Raw genomic sequence first — 23,407 nt, 5'->3', positions numbered from 1 at the left:
TGATTGTTAAAAGAAAATTTGGTATTTTCCCACACTACTTGTCCCCTACACACATCAGCAGGGCTTTCATTTCTCAATCCTTGCAAGCCCACCCTTCAGAAGCTATTATCTGCTTGACAACTGGCTGAGACCTCTTGTCTCTTTTCCACTCTCAATTAAACACTAAGGATTGAGGTTCCCATCTGCCCTGGAGCAGACAAATCTTTTGTTATACCTGTTTCCAAGAAGCTGAAGAGTTTTATTGCTTTCTCCAACCTCTGTAGTTCTCTTTTCAAAACACTTGACCCTCAACTGCAGATGGTACATGAAATTGGTTTCCCAAACTTTGAGCAAGGCTCTCCAAAGCCCAGTGCTTCAACCCTGCCTCCACCCATCCCTGAACCAGGAAAGAAAAAAAACACACACGTTTTCCTAAGTTGTTTTTTTTCCCTCTTTTCTAAGCAATCTCATCTTAACATGAATGTGGCAAACTCCTAGGGAGAAATGGTAGAATGTATCTCCACTGAGTAGGTTTTTCTCTCCATGGTGGATGGGGCTGACATAGCCGTCTTTGATAATGCTGTGGGTAATTGAGCTTTATCCAGGATGGTGCCTTCCTCTTCTATAGGAAGACAGAGGGAGCCTCAGCTTCAAGCTGAGCAAGGAGCCAACAGATGTGGAATGGCTCCCCATGCACAGGGTTTTGAGAGTGAGAGGAAAGGGAAGGTGAGGAAAGAAAAGGGCAGAAAATGAGGAACAAGAAACAGTAAGGTGAGAGGGGTATTTGCAAGTAGAAATAAAGCCATGAAAAAATAATAGAACCTCTAATTTTTTTGGTTGAAAAATATTAATACTTTTATATAAACTATTTAATAAATTATTTTCCAACATATAAAATTTAAGTGAATGTAGTGGTTTCATTATTGTAAAAATATCACATTTGTCGTTAAAACTTCAAATAGCACTGAAGAGTTTAAAGTGAAAAATCTGGGTCAGAGTCCTTCCCCTTCCCTCTCAAAGCCCTCCTCATGGCCCCCAGAGGCCCGGTAGTGGTAACAGTTTTTGTGTGTCCTTGTCAGACAGACTTGCTCTGTTCATATGCAAACTTAAGTGTGCTTTCTAGATGCATAAATGAGATCATACTATTTATTAAGGCCCATTCCTAGCCCTTTTCGCCTTAAAATTAATAATAACTATCTGGAATTTTCCCATTTCTTTTTTAATTTAATTTTTTGGTAGTTTTAAAACAAAGGTTTTTTTTTTAATTGAAGTATAGTTGATTTACAATATTGTGTTAGTTTCTGGTGTACAGTAAAGTGATTCCATTATACATATATATATTCTTTTTCATATTTTTTATTATAGTTTATTACAAGATATTGAATATGGTTCCCTGTGTTATACAGTAGGACCTTGTTGTTTATCTATTTTATATATCCCAGACACCTAATATATCCCTCCCCTACCATTTCCTCTTTGGTAACCATAAGTTTCTTTTCTATGTGAGTCTGTTTCTGTTTCGTAAATAAGTTCATTTATATCATTTTTTACATTCCACGTATAAGTGATATACGATATTTGTCTTTTTCTGACTTACTTTACTTTTTATGATAATCTCTAGATCCATCCATGCTGCTGCAAATGGCATTATTTCATCCTTTTATGGCTGAGTAGTATTCCATTGTGCATATGTACCACATCTTCTCATTTATTTTCATTGAAGTATGGTTCATTTACAATATTTGACGTATTTCCATTTCTTCTCATAGAGATCTACTTCATTCTTATTAATGGTTGCATGACATCCCATTGTATATGTGCCCTGTGGTGTGTGGAACCCTGCTGATGGACATTTAAGTGAAATAGGGAGCCCAGAGCAGCACCACCCAATAGAAATAAAATGTGAACCACAAATGTGAGCTGCCTATAGAATTTTGAAATTTCTAGTAGTAGCCACATTTTCTTCTTGCTGATTTGAGATGCCACTTTTATACATTAAATTGTTTTGGACTATTTTATTTCATTCACCAATTTGCCTATTTCTACACCATTTCCAGTAGCCACATTTAAAAAGCAAAAATAAAAAAAGAACTTCTAGAAACAATTTTTAGCATAGTTGATTTTTTCCATTATATATCTTGCTTCAGTTCATTTCCATACTCAAAAAAAGTAGAGATGAAATTTTTATGAAAATTTTTTAAATACTTTAGTATAATATAAGATTGTTTTTCATTGAAGTATAGTTGATTTACAATGTTGTGTGTCAGGTGTACAGCAAAGTGAGTCAGTTACATATGTGTGTGTGCATGTATATATGTATATATATATTCTTTTTCAGATTCTTTTCCATTATAGGTTATTACAAGAGACTGAATATAGTTCCTTGTGCTATACAGTAGGTCCTTGTTTATGTTTTATATACATTAATGTGTATCTGTTAATCCTAAACTTCTAATTTATCCTCCCCCCACCCTTTCCTTTTTAGTAATCATAAGTTTATAAGAAAGAGATGAAAGTAATCTTAAGAATATATTTTATTGAATCCCATGTATCAAAAATATTATTTCAACATGAAATCAATATTAAATATTATTAGTAAGATATTTAACACTCTTTCATACTCAGTCTTTAAAATCAGGTGTGAATTTTACACTTCTAGCACATTTCAGTTCACACTGGCCAATTTCAAGTGCTTAAGAGTCACATGTGGCTGGTAGCTGTGGTCCTGGACAATGGAGGTCAACCAGACAGAGGCCCAAAATATCACCCAAGTTGTGTGTCTCTGTGGTGGTAGGAATGGCTTAGAATGGCAGAAGTGGAGGATGAAAACCTCAGTGTCACCACTTGGGACGACTCCTGGGCCCTCTTGGGTCGTTTGTGTGTGGATCCCCATAAATTTGCTGTATGCTGCCCTGGTGCAAGGCAAAATAGCTGACCCACGTACAAAAAGCCCAGCTCCTTACCCCCTGGGGGGCTCTAGCTCTGCTGGCCACAGAGATAAAGAAAGGACCTTGAGTGCTCAGGAAGTGATTATCTGGGGCCTGTCACAGGTTCCCCTTTTTTTGCTTCCAGAAGTGCATCTGTTCACAGCTTCTCATTATACTTAATGAGCATTGTACCCAGTGCTCCATTTCCTTTTTTCAAAAGTAGAGTGGTGTGCCAATGGGGCTCTGAGGAAAGCCCTTGACTGGTGTCAGGGAGGGTGTGGTGGGAGGAACCCACACTGTGGCTTACTCAACTGTAAGATCTTAACCCAGAGGCTCTCAGAGCTACTCTGTTCCCTGGTGGCGGTGGCAACAGCCATGGTAGCCCAGCCTAGAGCACAGAATGGTGAGCATGGGCATGATTTCATACTGCAAGGGGATTTGCAATGGGGTTGGAGGTTGGAGGTTGATGCCTGGATGGGTGCTGGCAGTATGGGAGGAGGCAGGTGGCTGGAGGACACTGAGGACAGGGAGGCCATCTTTGGCCAGGTTTGGGAAGCATTTGGACTTCCCAGCAGGCTTGAGGGCTTGCCCCCAAATTGGCAGGAAGCTGAGAAATATGATTATCTCCTGCAGCACAGCATGCTGTCCCTGGGCAAAGGCAGTGGCCCCATGCCCACTGCCTGACTGATTTCCAAACCAGCCCTACCCCAGCCTAGCCTTTCCCTGCTGGCCAGCCACAAGAATCCACGCATGGTGGTTAGCTGCTCCAAGGGCTCAGAGTGGACTCTGAGACAAGAGAAAGGGAGCTCTTCTTCACTGGCCCCACTCCCAGTTTCCAGCGACTGCCTTACATGGGGGTGCTCAGCCTTCTTTATGATCCAACTCTCATATCCATACATGACCACTGGAAAAACCATAGCTTTGACTAAATGGACATTTGTCGGCAAAGTGATGTCTCTGTTTTTTAATATGCTGTTTCTAGGTTTGTCATAGCTTTTCTTCCAAGGAGCAAACGTCTTTTGATTTCATGGCTGCAGTCACCAACCACAGTGATTTTGGTGCCCAAGAAAATAAAATCTGTTACTGTTTCCACTTTTTCCCCATCTATTTGCCACAAAGTGGGACCAGATGCCATGATTGTAGTTTTTTGAGTGTTGAGTTTTAAGCCAACTTTTTCACTCCTCTCTTTCACACTCATCAAGAGGCTCTTTAGTTCCTCTTCACTTTCTGCCATTAGAGTGGTATCATCTGCATATCTGAGGTTATTGGTATTTGGCCTGACAATCTTGATTCCAGCTTGATTCCATCTAGCCTGGCATTTCGTATTGTGTACTCTGCATATAAGTTAAATAAGCAGGATGGCAATATACAGCCTTGACATACTCCTTTCCCAGTTTTGAACCAGTGTGTTGTTCCATGTCTGGTTCTAACTGTTGCTTCTTGTCCTGCATACAGTCTTCTCAGGAGACAAGTAAGGTGGTCTGGTATTCCTATCTCTTTAAGAATTTTCAACAGTTTGTTGTGATCCACACAGTCAAAGGCTTTAGCATAGTCAATGAAGCAGCAGTAGATGTTTTCTTGGAATTCTTTTGCTTTTTCTATGATCCAGTGGATGTTGGGAATTTGATCGCTGGTTCCTCTGCCTTTTCTAAAACCAGCTTGTATATCTGAAAGTTCTCTGTTCACATACTGTTGAAGCTTAGCTTGAAGGATTTTGAGCATTACCTTGCTAGCATGTTAAATAAGCATAATTGTACAGTGATTTGAACATCCTTTAGCATTGTCTTTCTTTGGGAATGGAATGCAAACTGACCTTTTGCAGTGCTGTGGCCACTGCTGAATTTTCCAAATTTGCTGACATATTGAGTGTAGCACTTTAACAGCATCATCTTTTAGAATTTGAAATAGTTCAGCTGAAATTCCATCACCTCCACTAGCTTTATTTGTAGTACTGCTTCCTAAGGCCCACTTGACTTCACACTCCAAGATGTCTGGCTCTAGGTGAGTGACCACATCATTGTGGTTATCCAGGTCCTTAAGACCTTTTGTGTGCAGTTCCTCTGTGTATTCTTGCCACTTCTTCTTAATATCTTCTGTTTCTGTTAGGTCCTTGCCATTTCTGTCCTTTATTGTGCCTATCTTTGCATGAAATGTTCCCTTGGTATCTCTAATTTTCTTGAAGAGATCTCTAGTCTTTCGTGTTCTATTTTGTTCCTCTATTTCTTTGTATTGTTCACTTAAGAAGGCTTTCTTATCTCTCCTGGCTATTCTCTGGAACTCTGCATTCAGTTGGGTATATCTTTCCCTTTCTCCTTTGCCTTTTGCTTCTCTTTTCTCAGCTATTTGTAAGATCTCCTCAGACAACCACTTTGGCTTTTTGCATTTGTTTTTCTTGGGAATGTTTTTGGTCAACATCTTCTGTACAGTGTTATGAACCTCTGTCCATAGCTCTTCAGGCACTCTATCAGATTTAATTTGAATCCATTTGTCCCCTCCACTGTATAATCATAAGTGATTTGATTTAGGTCATACCTGAATGGCCTAGTGGTTTTCCCTACTGTCTTCAATTTGTCTGAATTTTGCAATAAGGAACTCATGATCAGAGCCACAGTCAGCTCCTGGTCTTGTTTTTATTGACTGTATAGAGCTTCTTCATCTTCAGTTGCAAAGAATATAATCAATCTGATTTTGGCAGCTTTCTGCCTGATCCTCTAAGCTGATGCCTCCCAACAAGTTGAGCCTGGGCCAGAGTAAAAGTACTAGGAAGACAGAGCAGCTTCACAGCAAATCAAAGTCCCATATGCATACAGTGGTCTTATCCCAGTTCCACTGTGCCAGTCCCCTTCTCCAGCTGACCAAAGGGTGGAACCCTGCTGATTAAGACTCATCCCTGAATATCAGTAGCTTAGCGCAGAGCCTGGCACATACATGGGAGCTACCCAGTAGAGTTTTCTTGGATCGATGGATGGATGGATGAATGATCATGTTCTAGATTTTGTCTTTGCTATACCACTTGCTCCCAAAGCCCTCAAACTAAAATCTCTCGTATCACTTTTGTTCCTTCTACTCCAGGCACCTCAGCTGCCACTGATCTCTACTAACTAAGAAAAAGTCATGAGTACAGCCAACCCAAGGACTCCTGAGGGTAGGCTGGGAGAATGATCTCACTGCACATTATTGCTTCTCTCTCTTCACATTATTGCTTTTAGGGTCTTCTGGGCTGAATCATCCTACTTTGAGAATCAAAAGCATGGGATTGGATTCTAGTCTCAAGCCTGCTTTTTCTTATTTACATGACCTTAATCAAAAGTTACATAGCCTCTCCAAGACTTAGTACTCTGCTTTGTAAAACAGAGCTGAAAATATCTATCTGGGATTGTGGTAAGGAAACAATGAGAAAATGTGTTAGGATGAACCCTAAGAAATTGCCCCAAAACAGTTGAACACCACCAGTTTTGTACAATTCAACCTAATATATAAAGTGCTTCATCTTTTTCATCAGAATGCAGGTCAAACTAATAGTAGCAGCTACTCCTCCACCAATCACAGCTGCAGGCATTTCCTGGAGTAGTTTGGCCTGGGAAATCGGGACCAGGTATTTTTAAGAGACTAGACTGGTTCATGGAAAGCAAAGGAGGTGAGAAACAGGGTGACTTCTGGCAGCTCCTACCTGGGAATGATTTACCCAGAAGAGCACAGTAGGAGTTGGCAGCTTCTCCTGACCTGGGCAGGAGTGCCCACTTCATAAGTCAAGTTCCAAGGCAGAGATGGCCTAGGACGGACTTTCCTTCCCAGGAGCAGAGCCACCAGGGTCCCAGACCATCAGGCATTTGGAAGAAATTGAAAGCAGCTGCCTGCCAGATTTTTTATGCCTAGTGGCAGCTGTCAAACCCAGCTTCTCTTAATCCAGCAAAGATCCAGGCCTGACAAAGCTCCAGTTTGGAACCAACAGCCATGATGATCACACTAGGGAAAGCCCTCTCACCATCCTACATATCTACTACTCAATCCCAGCTCTATCTGTAAAAGTCATGGGGTTTCAAGTGGGAGGGGGATGGGAGAAGTCCAAAGAAATGCTCATTGACTGGCTGTGCCTTGGATGCCAGTGCTCCAGGCCGATGGAGACCACAGGGGCACTAAGCAGATATTTATAGAGTGCCTACTCAAGGTTTCCCAATGAGGGCACAATTGTCATTTTGGTCAATACAGTTCATTGTACTGGACTGTCCCATGCATTGCAGGACAAGTAGCATCTGACAGCAAGATAAGGATAGGGTGCACCTTGTAAGCCTAAGAGCCAAGTGAATCCCAGTCACTGAAGCTCAGGAGAATGGCCCCAGCAGAGTGGTAGCCTCTCCATCACTCTGAATGGCACCTTGAAGATGACTTTTTAAAGTAGATGCTCCACAACTATGTGTTGGCCTGATGGCCATGAGCTATCCCATGAACCCAGTGACTGGGTAATCTTGACTGGGCCAGTGGAGACGTGTAAAATCAGTCAGATGGGGCCTGGGACCTCAGGGTAGAAAAGCCAGGAAAGATATCCCCCAGGAGCTGCCCAAATGGGGGTTCTACCCCCGGCAGGCAGTGAACCACTCTGCTCAGGGACCCAAGCCCTGGCCAGCCTGTGCCAAAGAGTCCACACAGAGGGTGGGGCCAACTCAACCCCAGGCCTAAGTGCCACTTAGGCACTTCCATCCATCAAGCAGGATGGGAGTGGGATGTGTGAAATTTTTTCAGGAAAGTGTGATGAATCTCCAAGCTGAGCTACAGCGTGGACCCCGCCAGAGCACAGAAGTGCTTGACCAGGAGTCCATGTACTTGGATGGGAAAAATTACAAATTTATCTTCACTAACCTCTAATTGAAATGTTGACTTCCCTTCTGTTATGAATGCAGCAACACACTGCAGTTGTATTAGCACTACCAGCTACTTTGTCTCCAATTAAAACTGCAGAGATTTTTATATTACTCTTGCTGTGGACTTCCCAGGTGGCACAGTGGTAAAGAATCTGCCCGCTAGTACAGGAGACCCAAGCAACATGGGTTAGATCCCTGGGTCAGGCAGATCCCCTGGAGTAGGAAATGGCAATTCACTCCAGTATTCTTGCCTGGAAAATCCCATGAATAGAGGAGCCTGGCGGGCTACAGTCCATGGGGCTGCAGAGTCGGACGTGACTGAGCACACACACACCACCACACCACTCTTGCTGCAGATATCTTGAAATATCATTACACTCATAGCCATGAGTGTGGTAGTTGTTACTGGACCTGCCACTAGATCATATTACTCAATATGCTAATAATGAAACATCCATTACTATATCACAAATTTTAAAACATACATGTTTATAATAATCTTTAAAGATAATTGACTTCCCTTGGTATCCTATGTATCTTATTTTATGCTCATAGAAACATTCCAAGAAAGGGTCCATAGGTATCATCAGACTCCCCAAATGGTCCAAGCCATAAATGTGTTACGAACTCCTGGGTTTGAGATTTGGCAGGAAATCAGGCCAATTGTGGTCAACGGGGGAGGCCTGGATGCCAGAAGAGGCAACACAGGCTTGTGCTTTGTAGGCACCAGAGGATGCTAAAGGTTTCTAAGCAGGAGACTGCCCAAGATGATACTGAGGTTTCCAGCCTGGGATTCCAGAGATGGTGGTAACAGAAATAAAGAAGTCAGGAGGAAAGGTCAATTAAGGTAGTGGGAGAGGCTTTTGTTTTAAACATATTAAATTCGGGACTAAAAATTGGACATCTACGTGGAATTGTCCACCTAGCTCTGGAAAATGCAAGTGGGCAGACTTGGAGAGTGGCCATTGCAACAGAAAAGATTTGAGGGGGTCATCCTTCAAGATGGTCATAGAAGAGTTTAGAGTAATTGTAGCCTTCAATAGAAAAAAGAGTGGGAGAAAAGAGGCCAAGGCAAGGGGCTGTCATAGGCTGGATTCTCTGGGAAACAGATTCTGAGACAGAGATTTGCATGCAGGTATACAAGGAGAATGGCTTCTAGAACAGCACCTATGAAGAAGTAATTGAAGCAGGATTGGTCAAAGACAAGAGTTGAACTGCAAAGCATAGTCATACTGGAGACCTTAGCTGATCCCATGAGGAGTTCTGAACTGGGATGTCCTTCATCAGGTCCCAAATGTGGCCAGGTGGCTGGGTCTTTCTCTTCCTACCACCCTCGCCCCCATATTTTGACTAGTCTTCGGATATAGGCTGCCCTCCCCCAGGGCATTTCCTTGGATAGGGACTCAACCATGAGCCAACAGCCAACATCCCTAGCAACTAGGGGGATGAGTTCCTTGCTCCTGAATGAGGGAAGGGAACAACTTCAAGTCTGCTGTCCCAGCCCTGCGGAAAGTGCAGATAACTACCCCCAACCCTGCACAGGCCTTTGAGGAAGTCCCATCCTGCAGTCGACAGCCAGTTGTAGGAATCTAGGGACAGGGAGCCATGGCCTAAAAGGAATTTGAGTCTTTGGTGCCTGTAATACAGAGTTCTCAGTATTTACTCCAACTCCCATTTGGGGCTAAGCTGGGGGGAAGTTGGAGAGAACTGAGCCATTGCTCTCCTCTGCTGTTTGTTTTTAAGAGGTTACCAAACTAAGCAAAGCAACCACAGCAGAAACAAGTTCTGTGGCCTCTGGGTCCCTCCCTTCCCTTTGGGGTGACCCACATCTCAAAAAGGGGATGTCACCACAATTGAGGTGAGAGCCCTGCTCACAAGGCCTGCAGTCTGTCCAAGAAATGATACTGTTAGAGCTGCCAAGTAAAAGGAGGTTGGGCTTCATTTTGAAAGTGACACATGTACAAACTAGACTTTTGGTTTTGACATTTATGTCCTGAGACCAAAAAAACAAACTAAATAGCAACCAAACTTATTAGGCACAAGCTCTTCCCAAAATGCAAAATCCAGAAAAATTGATCCATTTGTTCATTCATTCTATAAAAAAATAACAGGCTTTGAGTTTGCAAAATGATAGGCCAACTGTGGCCTAAAGGTCAGTTTTTTCTTGTTATTGTACATAGTTTTAAAAATAATTTGTTAGTTGCCAACTCACTTTTTAAAAAATTCTAAGATCTGACCACAATGAGCCTGTCAGTTAGAACTGAGAAGTCCTGTCCCCTTGTGAATGGGCATACCTCCTATCCCCTAGTTTACCTCAGGCCCCATTCAGCCTCCTGCTCTCCTGAGTAGGGGCCCTGCATGCCAGCATTCATGTTCATAAACACTTGTTCAGTCGCTCAGTCCTGTCTGACTCTTCGCCGCCCGATGGACTGCAGCACTCCAGGCTTCCCTGTCCTTCACCATTTCCCAGAGTTTGCTGAAACTCATGCCCATTGAGTCAATGATGCCATCCAACCATCTTGTCCTCTGTTGTCCCCTTCTCCTCCTACTCTCAACCTGTCCCATCATCAGGGTCTTTTCCAATGAGTGGGCTCTTCACATCAGGTTGCCAAAGTATTGGAGCTTCAGCTTCAATCAGTCCTTCCAAAGAATATTCAGGGTTGATTTCCTTTAGGATTGCCTGGTTTGATCATGAACACTAGAGTCAGCAAAGCTGGATGCTGAGGCTGCAATGCTGGATGAGTGTTACAGCTCTGCTCCCAGGACTGTCTCTGCCCTCTTCCACTCATCATCTAGTGTGGGACTCAGACCCGCCAACCTAGACATTGCAGATCTGTTGTGCACCAACAGACAGGGCTTTGGAGAAGAAGCCACTGATGTGGTAAAGAGAAGTTAGGAAAACTTCAGAGATTCTAGGAGGACCAATAGACTTCTACTGGGTAGAAAAAAGGGCAGGGGTGGGGGAAAGAGGCATGTCAGTACAAAGGAATGCCTGGAGAATGGCATTTCTAAACAAAGTGGCTCATGTGTAATGAAGAGGAGTGGAAGAGGTCTTGCCAGCCAGGTTGAGGGTTGGCATTTTACTCCAGAGGTTTTAAGGCAGAGGCATGAGCTGATCTGACTGGTGTGGCCAGAATATGACTGTGGTGGCCCCATGGAGAGCAACATCCCAGGCAGGGAGGGCAGGCAAGAGGCTCTTGCCAATGCTTAAGTGAGAAGTCATAGAGATTTTATTTGAGGAGATGCCAGTAAATGAAGGAAGGAAGGGATTCATGAGGGATTTAGGAGGTCAGACTGACAGGTCCTGGTGATTTCTCAAGGTGGATGGGAACTTGCGCGCCATAGTGCACTGCTGAGCTCTGCTGGTGGCCACTGTAGCAGGTGTCCTTTGTTCAGGACTTATCCATCCGTTAATGCACTCTGACCTCAAAGCCAAAAACAGCAAATGGACTGTCATTCCACAAGGCAACCTGCTCCTTGAGGAGCTCCCCAGTGTCCCTCCTGATACCCTGGCACCCATCCTGACCTTAACTGTAAGGACAGTCTCCTCTGCTTCCAAGCAATGTCCTGGGCAGGGACTGTGCCCAATCCTGGTCATCACTGTATGCCCCAATGTCTATGTGCCCGGTACACAGAAAGGACCCAATAAGTGCTGAATGAATGAACTACTTTTTGGCACCTAATGTGTGTCAGGTGGGCTTCCCAGGTGGTGTTAATGGTAAAGAACTCTCCTGCCAATGCAGGAGATGTAAGAGACACAGATTCAACCCCTGGGTTAGGAAAAACCCCTGGAGGAGGGCATGCAGCCCACTCCGGTATTCTTGCCTGGAGACCCCATGGACAGAGAAGCCTGGCGGGCTACAGTCCATGGGGTCGCAGAGTTGAACATGACTGAAGCAACTTAGCACACATTCACGTATGTCAGGTACTTCGCAAATATTGATTCATTTCATTCTTGAAACATCCCCATGAGAATAAGCCAGGTATGCTTATGATTCCCATTTTTTAGATGAGGAGAACGAGGCATGGAGAGGTGGAGAGACTTGCCCAAGATCATGGGGATTAGGAAGAGACAGAGCTGGCATTTGACTCCTGATTGATGCTGCTTCCCCTACAATACATTGCTCCAATGTGTGCATCCAAACAGGATCTCAACTGAGAAATTCCAGCTTGTTCCATTTTTTCATTCTTGTTTATTTAAAAAACCTAATTTAGAGAAGTTAGATTTGCACCTCAGAATGCAAAGCAGAGTTCCCAGTCAGTGAGAAAGTCATCCTACCCCCGTGGGAGATGCAGCTGAAACCCAAAGGACTGAGCATCCCCTGGAGGATGCAGGAACAGAAGGGTGAAATGCCTCCCTGTGGCCCAGGTATCTTTTCTCAACCAACTTCTTGTTACTCAGAGTGTGATGTGAGGACCAGCAGCAACAACAGCACCTGGGTCTCAGTTAGGAACACAGCATCTCGGCACATACCTCTCTCCACCTACTGATTCGAGCCTTCATTTTAACAAGACCCTCAGGGGATTCTTATGCATGAAAAGTTGAGAAGCAGCCTTTGAGATTGACCTGACTCCTCACCAGATGGGAGCTCCCTGAGGGCAAAACTGTGTCATCTTGTGCCCCCAGGGTCCTTGCACAGTGCCAGGTACCTAGCAGGTACTCAGTGATGTGTGTTGAATGAGTAAATTTCTGAAGGAATCTAGCCACATACAGCCAACTTAGGTATGGGTAGAATCATGTACCAGGCACATTGTGCAGCCCTGCCTGCACTTGTCACCTGCTCTTGTAAGCTGCCCAAGGCAGAGGTCCAGCCCTGGGGCTCCCTCCCGGCCTGTGGTCCCATAAGGGAGGCCCACCAACAGGAGGTTTGTCTCTATAGGTCTTAGACTTTGGATAGGACGCTAAACAGGCTTGCTTCCTCCATCCTGAAAACCCCAAGGAGGAACTTCTGAGGCACCTACACTCTGTTTTTTGCTCTCTTCAGAGGGCCTGGCCTCCTTAGCACAAGTGACTGCCACCATCCCAATGTCACTTCTCAAAGGCATTCCCCTCCTGGAAATCCAGATCCCTTCCAAGGTGCAGAAGGTGCTGCCAGGTGCTGGCTACCAAGCCCTCCATGAGCATGCAACCAAAATAAACCTCTGTTGATATGGAAACGGGTCGAATTATTTTAAGAAAAAAAAATTGCTCCTTCATTAAGTCATGTTGTTATGGCAACTGGGATTAGGAAAGTTACTTGGCCAAGGAGGTTATGTTCAATGTTTTGGGACTGAGAGTTTTCAGAAGAGCAGAAAACAATTTGTGAGCTCATCTCACCATCTCCTGGCTCTGCCTAGAGTAGGAGGGGGAGGAGGAGGAAGTGGAGGGCCAATTGAGAATCAGGCCGTCCCACCTGGATGGGCTTGTGCAAGGGGACTGGGGGCCACTCTCAGGAGCCCTGCCTGTGGTGATGCAGGCTGAGGTCATAAAGGATATGTGGGAAAGGAAACTACTGGGGAAGAGGATGTCCTGACCAGAGGTCCAGCACCGCATGTGCAAGCAAGCCCACTACTCTGCTGCCAGAGGAGTGCTGCAACTTCCTGGAGTAAGGGAAAGGTGGGAGAGTTGAAGAAAAATCACAATAGCTACTCTTGATTGGGTCTTTACTGTGTCCTGGGCAGTGAGCTAAGTCCTTGACACTCTCACATTCAATCCTCACAACAACCCTGCCAGGTAGTATTATTACCTCAGTTCTTCAAATAAGGAGATGGAGTATTAGGTCAATGGGGTGACTTGTCAAAAGTCACACAGGAAGTGCAGAGCTGGGATTGGAATCTTAAGTCACTGTTTGCAGCCTCTGCTGCAAAGTCAAAGGACTAATCACTGAAACAAGAAATGAGGTATTATCTTAAGCCCTCATTCATTCATTCAGTTAAAAATCATTTATGGAGTACCTACTCTGTGCCAGGCCCTGAGAAGAGCACACACGTATTGCATCTGCTTTTTGCCTTCAAGGAGTCAGAAACCTTGTAGGGTAAACCTTGCAATAAGGTGGGTACCAATACAGGCTGCCCCAGGCAAGATGCTAGGCAGTCAGGGAGCACAACAGCCCTGAACAGAAGAAATGGCAGATCCACCTTTCCTCGGAGGGGCCCTGCTCTCCCTTCCTGCTTCCTTCTCCCTTTCAGATATTCCAGAGTGCTCCTTAGACTCAGGAAACACTGTCCTTTGGCATGGAAAACAGAGAGGTTGAGGGGCTCAGGCCAACAGAAAAGAGGGGCAAGAGCACCTGAGACTCCAAGGGTCAGGAAAGGAGGCCAGTCAGAGGGCCCAGCCTTGGTCAAGTTTTCTGCTTCCTTCCATACAAGTCTGGGGAATGCACCATAAACCTCACAGTGACGAAGGTCAGGAGGCTGCTGTGAGGTGTCCTGGTCCCACTAGAAAAAGTGGGTTCCATCCAGCTAAACCGAGTCATTGTGCACCAAAGCTTTTCTTAACACAAAGCAAAATTTGTTGCTGCTTTTTAAATTGCCAGTTAGTATTATGTGAATAGTGCTGAGGCACTTGGCCCTCTTTTCTTTCTAGCCTCAAATAGGCTACTGTTGTGAGATTACCACCAGTGTGTTGTGTGCCGGTTTGCTGTCAGCATAGGCTGGGGCCTGGCTGAATAACAACTTAAGCAAGAGGCCCTAACCCAGCCCAAGACAAAGCCTTCAGAGCCTGCCTGGAGGATCACCAACCTGGGACCCAGTGGGTACACCCTTATCCCAGCACAGCTTAGTCAGTGCTCAGCAGGGAAAACAAAGGGGTTCCATCTGCACTCCAGAGACTTATTGAGGACCCTCACACACACACACACACACACACACACACACACACACCCCGCAGGTCTTGTGCAGTTTTGAGTGGGGGAATAAAATTTGCTAGAAATCAAACATCTCCATTCCCATTTACTCCTCACTGTAAGGTACATGCTATTTTCCTCATTTTATAGAAGATAAAATGGAGACTCTCAGAGGGCTAGGGAAATGCCCATGGTCACACAGATGGGAAGTCACAGAGCTAGGACTAAGAAGCACAAAGGTTCTCATCCCTTACTGCTTCCTGGGCTAGAAGAACCCCCTATAAAACTGCCTAATGACTCTGTTGACTGCCTCAGCAGCCCCAAGGACTATTTACATTCTGCTCAGCGTTAGCAAAGCCACTGCCCACTAGAATCACTGGGGATATATCTGGTTAAGAAATCATATCTGTTCCTGCAAACTGGGTTGGGAAATTAACTGTCAAAGAGACCTAAATTTAAGTGGAGGGCTATTGTTTACTAGCTGGGTGATTTACAGAGCCTCTCAATCTCATTTTTAAATGAAAGTTTGTTGTAAGAATTAGAGATAATATATACACAGGGCTTACCTAATGCCTGATATACAATAGGAACCAAATAAAGGGATAGATAAAAGAATCATCTGGAGAGTTTTTGAAAACAGCCCATGTTGGAGCCCTACTCCAGACCAAGTAAATCAAAATCCCTGAAGGTAGAGCCCAGGGATTAGTATTGTTAAGTTCTGCAGATGGTTCTAAGGTACAAGTGGGGTTCCAGGAATGAGGCCCATGGACCCTCTCCACAAGGAGATCCCAACAAATGGAAAAGACAGAGGCAAGCAACCACAGCCCATAGAAGCCAGGACTGCAACTGGGTACTGGTTCAAGGACTGGGTTGCAGCTGACTGCAGGCGATAAAGCGCCATCTAAAGCTAAATTAAAGCATTACAGAGAATTCCCTGGTGGTCCAATGGTTAAGACTCTGTGATTCCACTGCCAAAGGTGCAGATTCGATCCCTGATTGGGGAACCAAGATCCTACAGGCCATGTCAGGCGTCCAAAAACAAACAAAAAAAATCCAGCAACAAGTAGCAGTTCCACAGTAGCATGTTAGCAGTGAGGAGGGGCTGCACTGACCCTCTGCACACTCACACTCAGTCCCCCTCAGCATCAGGAGTGGATATTTGCAAGGACAGCTGGCTGGAGTGGGCTTCCCTGATAGCTCAGTTGGTAAAGAATCCACCTGCAATTCAGGAGACCCCGGTTCGATTCATGGGTTGGGAAGATCTGCTGGAGAAGGGATAGGCTACCCACTCCAGTATTCTTGGGCTTCCCTTGTGGCTCAGCTGGCTGGAGTGAGAGTCACTCGTTTATTCATTCAATATGCATTTACCGAGCACCTACTGTACGCCAGGCACTGTGGATACACTGGTGACCAAGACAAAGTCCCTTGCCTTGGGGAGTTTACCTCCAATGAAAGGCAAACAGATAGGAAACAATAAAATCAATAAACCAGAAGAGTTTCAAATGGCAGAAGCACTATGAAGGAAAGCAAGCAGAGATGTGGCCAGGATGACTAGGATCTGGGCACCATAGGATTGCAGGATCAGAGAAGGTCTACCTAAGAAGGTGATATTTGAGTGAAGACCCAAATGAAAGAAGAGAGCAAACCATGTGACTACCTGGTAGAAGAGTGTTCCCAGGCAGAGGGAGCAACCAGTACCAAGGCCTTGAAGTGGGAATGGGCCTGGCATATTTGAGAAGCAGCAAGAAGGCAGCAGTGACCAAAAAAGAGCTTGCAAGGAGAGTGGTAAGTGATGAGGCCAGAGAGGAAGCCAGAGGCCAGATGATGGTAGGGACTTTTCATCTTCATATAATGTGATGAGAAGCAATGGAAAGGTGTGCTGGGGAACAATAGGATATAATAAGCTTTTTTCTTTCAGTTCAGTTCAGTTCAGTCACTCAGTTGTGTCCGACTCTTTGTGACCCCATGAATTTTTTCTTTAGTAACAGGTTTATTGAGATATTAATATAATTTATATGCTATACAATTCACCCATTTATTTATTTATATTGAATATAGTTGATTTATTAATACAATGTTGTATTAGTTTCAGGTATACAGCACAGTGATTCAGTTATATCTATATATGTATGAAAATATATGCATATATCTTTTCTAGATTCTTTTCCATTATACTTTATTACAAGACATTGAGTATAGTTCCCTCTGCTATACAGTAGGTTCTTGTTGTTTATGTTTTCCACATAGTAGTTTGTATCTGCTAATCCCAAACTCTTAATTTATCCTTCCCCAACCCTTTCCCCTTTGTAAGTGTAAGTCTGTTTCATATGTCTGTGTGTCTATTTCTGTTTTGTAAATAAGTTCATTTGTATCATTTTTTAGATTCCACATATAAGTGACATCATATGATATTTGTCTTTTGCTGTCTGACTTCATTTAGTATGATAATCTCTATCTAGGTTCATCTATGTTGCTGAAATGGCATGGTTTCATTCCTTTTTATGGCTGAATAATATTCCAGTGTGTGTGTGTGTGTGTGTGTGTGTGTGTGTACACCACATCTTTTTATCCATTCATCTGTCAACGGACATTTAGGTTACTTCTGTGTCTTGGCTATTGTGAACATTGGGGTGCATGTATCTTTTCATAGTTCACCCGTTTAAAGCATATAATTCATTGGTTCTTAGTATATTCCCATATATGTGCAACCATCAACAGTTTAATTCCAGAAAGTTTGCAACCCTTTACCCATTAGCAATCACGTCCTACTTTCACCATCACCTACCCTGGCCACTGGTAATCACTAATCTACTTTCTAGTCTGGACATGTCACATGAATAGAATCATACAATGTGTTACCTTTTGTGACTAGCTTATTTCATTTAGCATAATGTCAACAAAGTTCATCCATGTTATAACATGTATAAGAACTTCATTCCTTTTTACTGGCAAATAATGTATCATTGTGTGGATATACCACATTTGGTTTATCCATTCATCCATTGATGGGCATTTGGTTTGTTTCCACCTTTTGGCTATTATGCATAGTATTGCTGCAAGCATTCATGTACATGATTTTTTATGAACATATGTTTTCAATTTTCTCGGGTGATAGCTATGAGTGGAACTGCTGGATCATGTCATAACTCTATGTTTAATCATTTGAGAAACTGCAGTCTGTTTTCCATTGTGGCTGCATAATTTTATATTTCCTCCAGCAATGTATTTGTGGCCAATTCCCCCACATCCTTGCCAACACTTGTGACTATCTGATTCTAGCCATCTTAGTGAGTGTGAAGTGGGATCTCATTGTGGTTTCAGTGTGCTGATGACTAAAGATGTCAAGCATCTTTCCATGTGCTTACTGGCCATTTATGTATGTTCTTTGGAGAAATGTCTGCCCATTTGTACATTATGTTAGTATTTGTCTTTTTAGTATTGAGTTGTAAGAGTTCTTTATATACTCTATTGATAAATATAAGTTCCTTATCAGGTAGATGATTGGCAAATATTTTCTCCAGTTCTGGGAGTTGTTCTTTTCACTTTCTTGATGGCATTGTTTGAAGCACAAAAGGGTTTTTTTTCCTAATGAAGTATAATTTATCTTATTTATTTCTTCTGTTGCTTATGTCCTTGGTGTCATATCTAAGAACCCATCTCCTTGTCCCTTAACTTCAAGAATGACTCTTCTGTCCACCATGCTGGAAATATATGGGAGGCAGGGACGCAGAGTACCAAGCAGAGGCAGAATGACAGTGGCCATGAGGGGTCACTCTGAGCACTCAATGCAGAACCTCGACCTCCTGATTGAGTGCTGAGCTCCAAAGCCCACAAAACTGCCCAAACCCGGACACAAGCATTTACATGCTGTCCTTGTTTTCTTGCCTTTCTTTTATGCAAATCCTGCATGCACCTGGTTGGACAACTCAAAGGTCTGAAAAATAGGCTCAGATGTGGATGGCCTTGGGTGGCTGGGGAGGAGCCCCTCTCACACTAACTCAGCGTAGGACCTGGGAAGACACCTTTCATCTTTCTGGGCCCAAGTTTCCACATCTCTATTATGTGAGGAGCTGGACTTGGGTCTCTGGCAGCCCACAGGCTTCTGGGTCTTCACGTTCCCAGTCTCACAGGGTAGCTAAATGAGACTGGCAGAAAAGATTTATTGTAAGAGTGAGAGCAAACCATGAAGCAATATTTACAGTATGATCCCATGATTTGTTTGGCATAGGAAAACTTCCGGAAAGATACACCCAAAGTATCAGCAGTGCTTGTCTCTGGCATGTGGAAGATGATGTTTTTTTTTTCCTCTTTCAGTTTGCTTGTATGTTCTGATTTTTCACTTTGATAAACATGTTTTGCTTTTGTAACAAGGAAAAAAAGAAAAGCATAAGAGAAAGTAAAATTGACATTTTAAAATTAAAATTTATTTATTTATTTTTGGCTGTTCTGGGTCTTTGTTGCTATGTGGGCTTTTCTCTAGTTGCGGCAAGCGGGGGCCACTCTCATTGCAGTGCACTGGCTTCTCATTGCAATGGCTTCTTGTTGTGGAGCATGGGCTCTAGGAGTGGGGGCTTCAGTAGCTGCAGTGTGTGGCTTCTAGGGCATGGGCTTCAGTAGTTGTGACACACAGACTTGGTTTCTCTGCAGCATATGGAATCTTCCCATGTTCCTAGCATTGGCAGGTGGATTTTTAATCACTGGACCACCAGGGAAGTCCTAAAATTGACATTTTTTAAAGAGAGAGATTGCCTAGAGGTCATTAACAGGGAAAGGGAGCAAAAAATATAGTCTCTACCAGAGCCATGAGGTGCATGCTCCACCAAGGGAGGTTGGGTGTCCCAGAAATTGGACTCTGAGGTGGAGATGGGTGTGCAGGAAGTTTATTAGGGAGGATCTCAGGATCTGCAGCTTTGGAAAGAGGGTGAAGAAGCAGGGTTGTGCGGGTGGGACAAAGTGCACTGCTGTCCTAAGGCCTTGCTCAGTCAACCTAAGTGGGAGGCTCTGGCTCTGAGCTGGCAATTCAGAGTTGGCCTGACTGGGGATGAAAGAGCCACCCTAGGAAGAAGGTATGACATTTGGCAAGGAATCCCCACAGATTCCCCAAAGCAAAGGAATCCCCAAGGAAAGCAAAGGAATCCCCAGAGCAGTACAATGCTGCCTAAGGCAGCTCTGTAAGCACTTAGGAGACTAAATTGTTTGTCCCTGAGGTGAGATCTGGGCAGCACATCAGTGTCTGCTATGAGGAGACTGCCTGGCAAAGGAGACCTCCATGAAGGGCAAGGCTATAGGCAGATGTTAGAGGGGCTTTCAAAGAGGAAAGCATCAGTCTTGAATTCAGATGCCTGGCTGCTCTCCCATTCTGAGCTCTAATCTCTATTCCAACTTGTCTCCTCAGGCAGTGACCTTTGAGGGCCACTGATGGGCCAGCCTTTAGTTTAGGTGCTTTCCACAATCAACAACACTACTCCCGACTTTATCTCCTAGGATACTTTCATTGTATACTTGTCAATGCAGACAGAATGGAAATATTCTGAGCACATTTTATCAATGAGGAATCCTAGGTTCAGAGAGGAGACCCAGCTAAGTTGTGATGACGTAGGCTCAGAGCCAGCCCTGTCCAGCCCCAGGTCCCACCCTCTGTGTCCCTGGTGACACAGCTGCCCAGACTTACTTTCTTTCTTTTTTTTTTTTTTTTCGCTGCCCAGACTTTCAAGTGATTTGCTTTGTGATCAAATGGACTAATCTGTTCCTTCTCATTATTGCCAAACCAGTTTGTTCCCTATGCCCACCAATTAGTTTCCAGATGAGGCCGTCTCAATCCTGCAAATCACAAAATGCACTTTTACTTAGTTGATGCAACATAAAATCGCCCTTCCTCTCCTGGAAAGCTGCACTCTTTGGAAGGGAGCAGAGCTCTCTTGCACCTGAGCCTCCCCAGTTTGGGGGGACATGGGAGGCTGAAGCCAGTCTGACTGAGTTAAGCTTGAGTTAATCTTATTAACCTGTGAGATCAATTGACTGAAAGCACCAGGCAAGTGACAGCACAGGCATTAATTCAGTAGTGACCAGAGCAGCCTGACAGCCAGGGACTGATTTATCAGCCCTTTTAGTGGATGGGATTGCATTTAGCTAATTGAGTCTGAGACTGGCATGAATATGCACTCTCTTCAGGCAACCCCCTTGTGACATGGTGCTCCTGGGTGGATGTCCTACAGAGGGAATAGGGAGGGAAGAAGAAGCAGGTAGCAAGTAATGCCCCCTTCCTGTAAGGACACTGTAAGGACTGGTTTGGGGACCCAGGTACCTAACTTGCATGCTGCTCTCAGGAGGCAGTGGTTCCCAAATGTGATTCTCACACCAGCGGGATAAGCATCCCTTGGCGACTTGTGAGAAATGCAGAATTTTGGACTCTACTCCAAACCTACTCAATTATAAACACTGGGAGTGGGGCCCAGCGATTTGTGTTTTAAGAGGCCCTCCATGGAATTCTGATTCTCAGTAAAGTCTGAGACTCACTGAAGGAGTTATGAGCACAAACTCTGGCACCAGGCAACCTGTGTTACTAGCTATGACTTTGGACAAAAGACCTGACTTCTCAGTATCTCAGTTTCTTCATCTGTGAAATGGGGGCTATAATAGTACCTGCCTTACAGGGTTCACAACAACCCTGCAAGATTAAACGTGCAAAGTGCCTAGACCAATGTCTGGGACATGGTAAGGAGCTATATTTATAAATGCTGTTTTTGTTGTTGTTCAGTCACTAAGTCACGTCCAACTCTTTGTGACCCCATGGACTGCAGCATACCAGGCCTCCCTGTCTCTCACCATCTCACGGAGTTTGCCCAAGTTTGTGTCCATTGAATTGGTGATGCCATCCACCTATCTCATCCTCTGCCACCCTCTTCTCCTTTTGCCTGGTGTAACATTTATAAATGTTAACAACTGTTATTGTTGGAAATAATGGAGCCTAGGGCTTCTGTCTGCTCCTTCAGCATGACAGTGATTCTAAGTAAAAAACAGGGTCATAAAGTTTCTATGATTTGATAAGTAAAAAAAAAATGGTACAAAATTGTATCTTTACTGTTATTGTACTTATGTAAAACTGTGTATGCTCATGAACAGGGTAAAATCATGGGTGATTTCTTTCTCTAATCACAAACATTTGCATGTGGTTAAATATATCTTTGGAATCAAAATATTAAATAAATCTGATTAGACAAGAAAAATGTATTGCATCATAGATAACCAATGGGTGGAGTTGAAGAAAAGACTTCTCTAGAGCACTCAAGGTATAGGACTGCCATATGTTGTCCCTGTCTCCATTCAGGTACAGGAGGGCAAAACTCAAAGTCCCTCAAGGTTAAAATTGAAGAGATGTGAGCCAGAGTCTGGTCCAACTAAAGAACCTCAATAATGGCACCAAAGATGGCTGGGAGGTGGGCATGAGGGCTGGACAGTGAACTCATCCTCAGAAAGGAAGAAACATTCCAGCTGAGACTCAGCATGGTCTTGGAAGCTCAGACCTTGCTGATTTCTTGGAAAAGTCTGAATATTTGGTGAGAGCTTCAACTAGATCTCCATCTCTAAAGGAATAAGTCCAGCTAGCTGGCACGTCTATATCCCCATCTTTCCACCTACATATATATTTAGGTACCAGGGGACTCCTGATTAGACTGTAAAATCCTGGCATAAGGTCAAAATAGCTGACTTTAGGATCAAGGTCTAGGTCAGATTACTGGGGTAGGTAGGTAGTAAGTTTGAAACTTCAGGCACATATGCTACTCTCAGCTCTACTTTCCTCTTTTATTTTTTTTGCATTCTTCCATGAGCTTTTATTTATTTTTTTTTTCCAGTGGGTTTTGTCATACATTGATATGAATCAGCCATGGATTTACACGTCTTCCCCATCCCAATCCCCGCTCCCACCTCCCTCTCCACCTGATTCCTCTCGAAACATCCCACCCTCGCCTTCTCCCACAGAGTTCAAGAGTCTGTTCTGTATTTCTGTGTCTCTTTTTCTGTTTTGCATATAGGGTTATCGTTACCATCTTTCTAAATTCCATATATATGTGTTAGTATGCTGTAATGTTCTTTATCTTTCTGGCTTACTTCACTCTGTATAAGGGGCTCCAGCTTCATCCATCTCATTAGGACTGGTTCAAATGAATTCTTTTTAATGGCTGAGTAATATTCCATGGTGTATATGTACCACAGCTTCCTTATCCATTCATCTGCTGATGGGCATCTAGGTTGCTTCCATGTCCTGGCTATTATAAACAGTGCTGCGATGAACATTGGGGTGCACGTGTCTCTTTCAGATCTGGTTTCCTCAGTGTGTATGCCCAGGAATGGGATTGCTGGGTCATATGGCAGTTCTATTTCCAGTTTTTTAAGAAATCTCCACACTGTTTTCCATAGCGGCTGTACTAGTTTGCATTCCCACCAACAGTGTAAGAGGGTTCCCTTTTCTCCACACCCTCTCCAGCATTTATTGCTTGTAGACTTTTGGATAGCAGCCATCCTGACTGGCGTGTAATGGTACCTCATTGTGGTTTTGATTTGCATTTCTCTAATAATGAGTGGTGTTGAGCATCTTTTCATGTGTTTGTTAGCCATCTGTATGTCTTCTTTGGAGAAATGTCTGTTTAGTTCTTTGGCCCATTTTTTGATTGGGTCATTTATTTTTCTGGAATTGAGCTGCAGGAGTTGCTTGTATATGTTTGAGATTAATCCTTTGTCTGTTTCTTCATTTGCTATTATTTTCTCCCAATCTGAGGGCTGTCTTTTCACCTTACTTATAGTTTCCTTTGTAGTGCAA

At 43.9% G+C, this 23,407-nt stretch overlaps 1 protein-coding gene across 2 annotated transcripts in view; it reads left to right on the top strand.

Moving 5' to 3' along the window:
* The first annotated feature begins 3,280 nt into the window (after positions 1-3,280).
* NHSL2 (NHS like 2) overlaps positions 3,281-23,407 on the top strand; it is a 59,331-nt gene continuing 39,204 nt past the window's right edge. Inside the window, exon 1 of one of the 2 annotated variants that reach the window (XM_061136722.1) lies at positions 3,281-3,309. In XM_061136722.1, the coding sequence (XP_060992705.1) occupies positions 3,282-3,309 (28 nt within the window). In that variant the 5' untranslated portion in view covers position 3,281. Of the gene's footprint in view, positions 3,310-6,005; positions 6,052-23,407 lie in introns of those variants that run through there. The other variant, XM_061136723.1, reaches the window with a different exon arrangement.

The sequence above is a fragment of the Dama dama genome, chromosome X, assembly GCF_033118175.1.
Source record: "Dama dama isolate Ldn47 chromosome X, ASM3311817v1, whole genome shotgun sequence".
NCBI lineage: Eukaryota > Metazoa > Chordata > Mammalia > Artiodactyla > Cervidae > Dama > Dama dama.
Note: the sequence above shows the minus strand (reverse complement) of the source record. Positions and strands in the feature narration are given on the sequence as shown.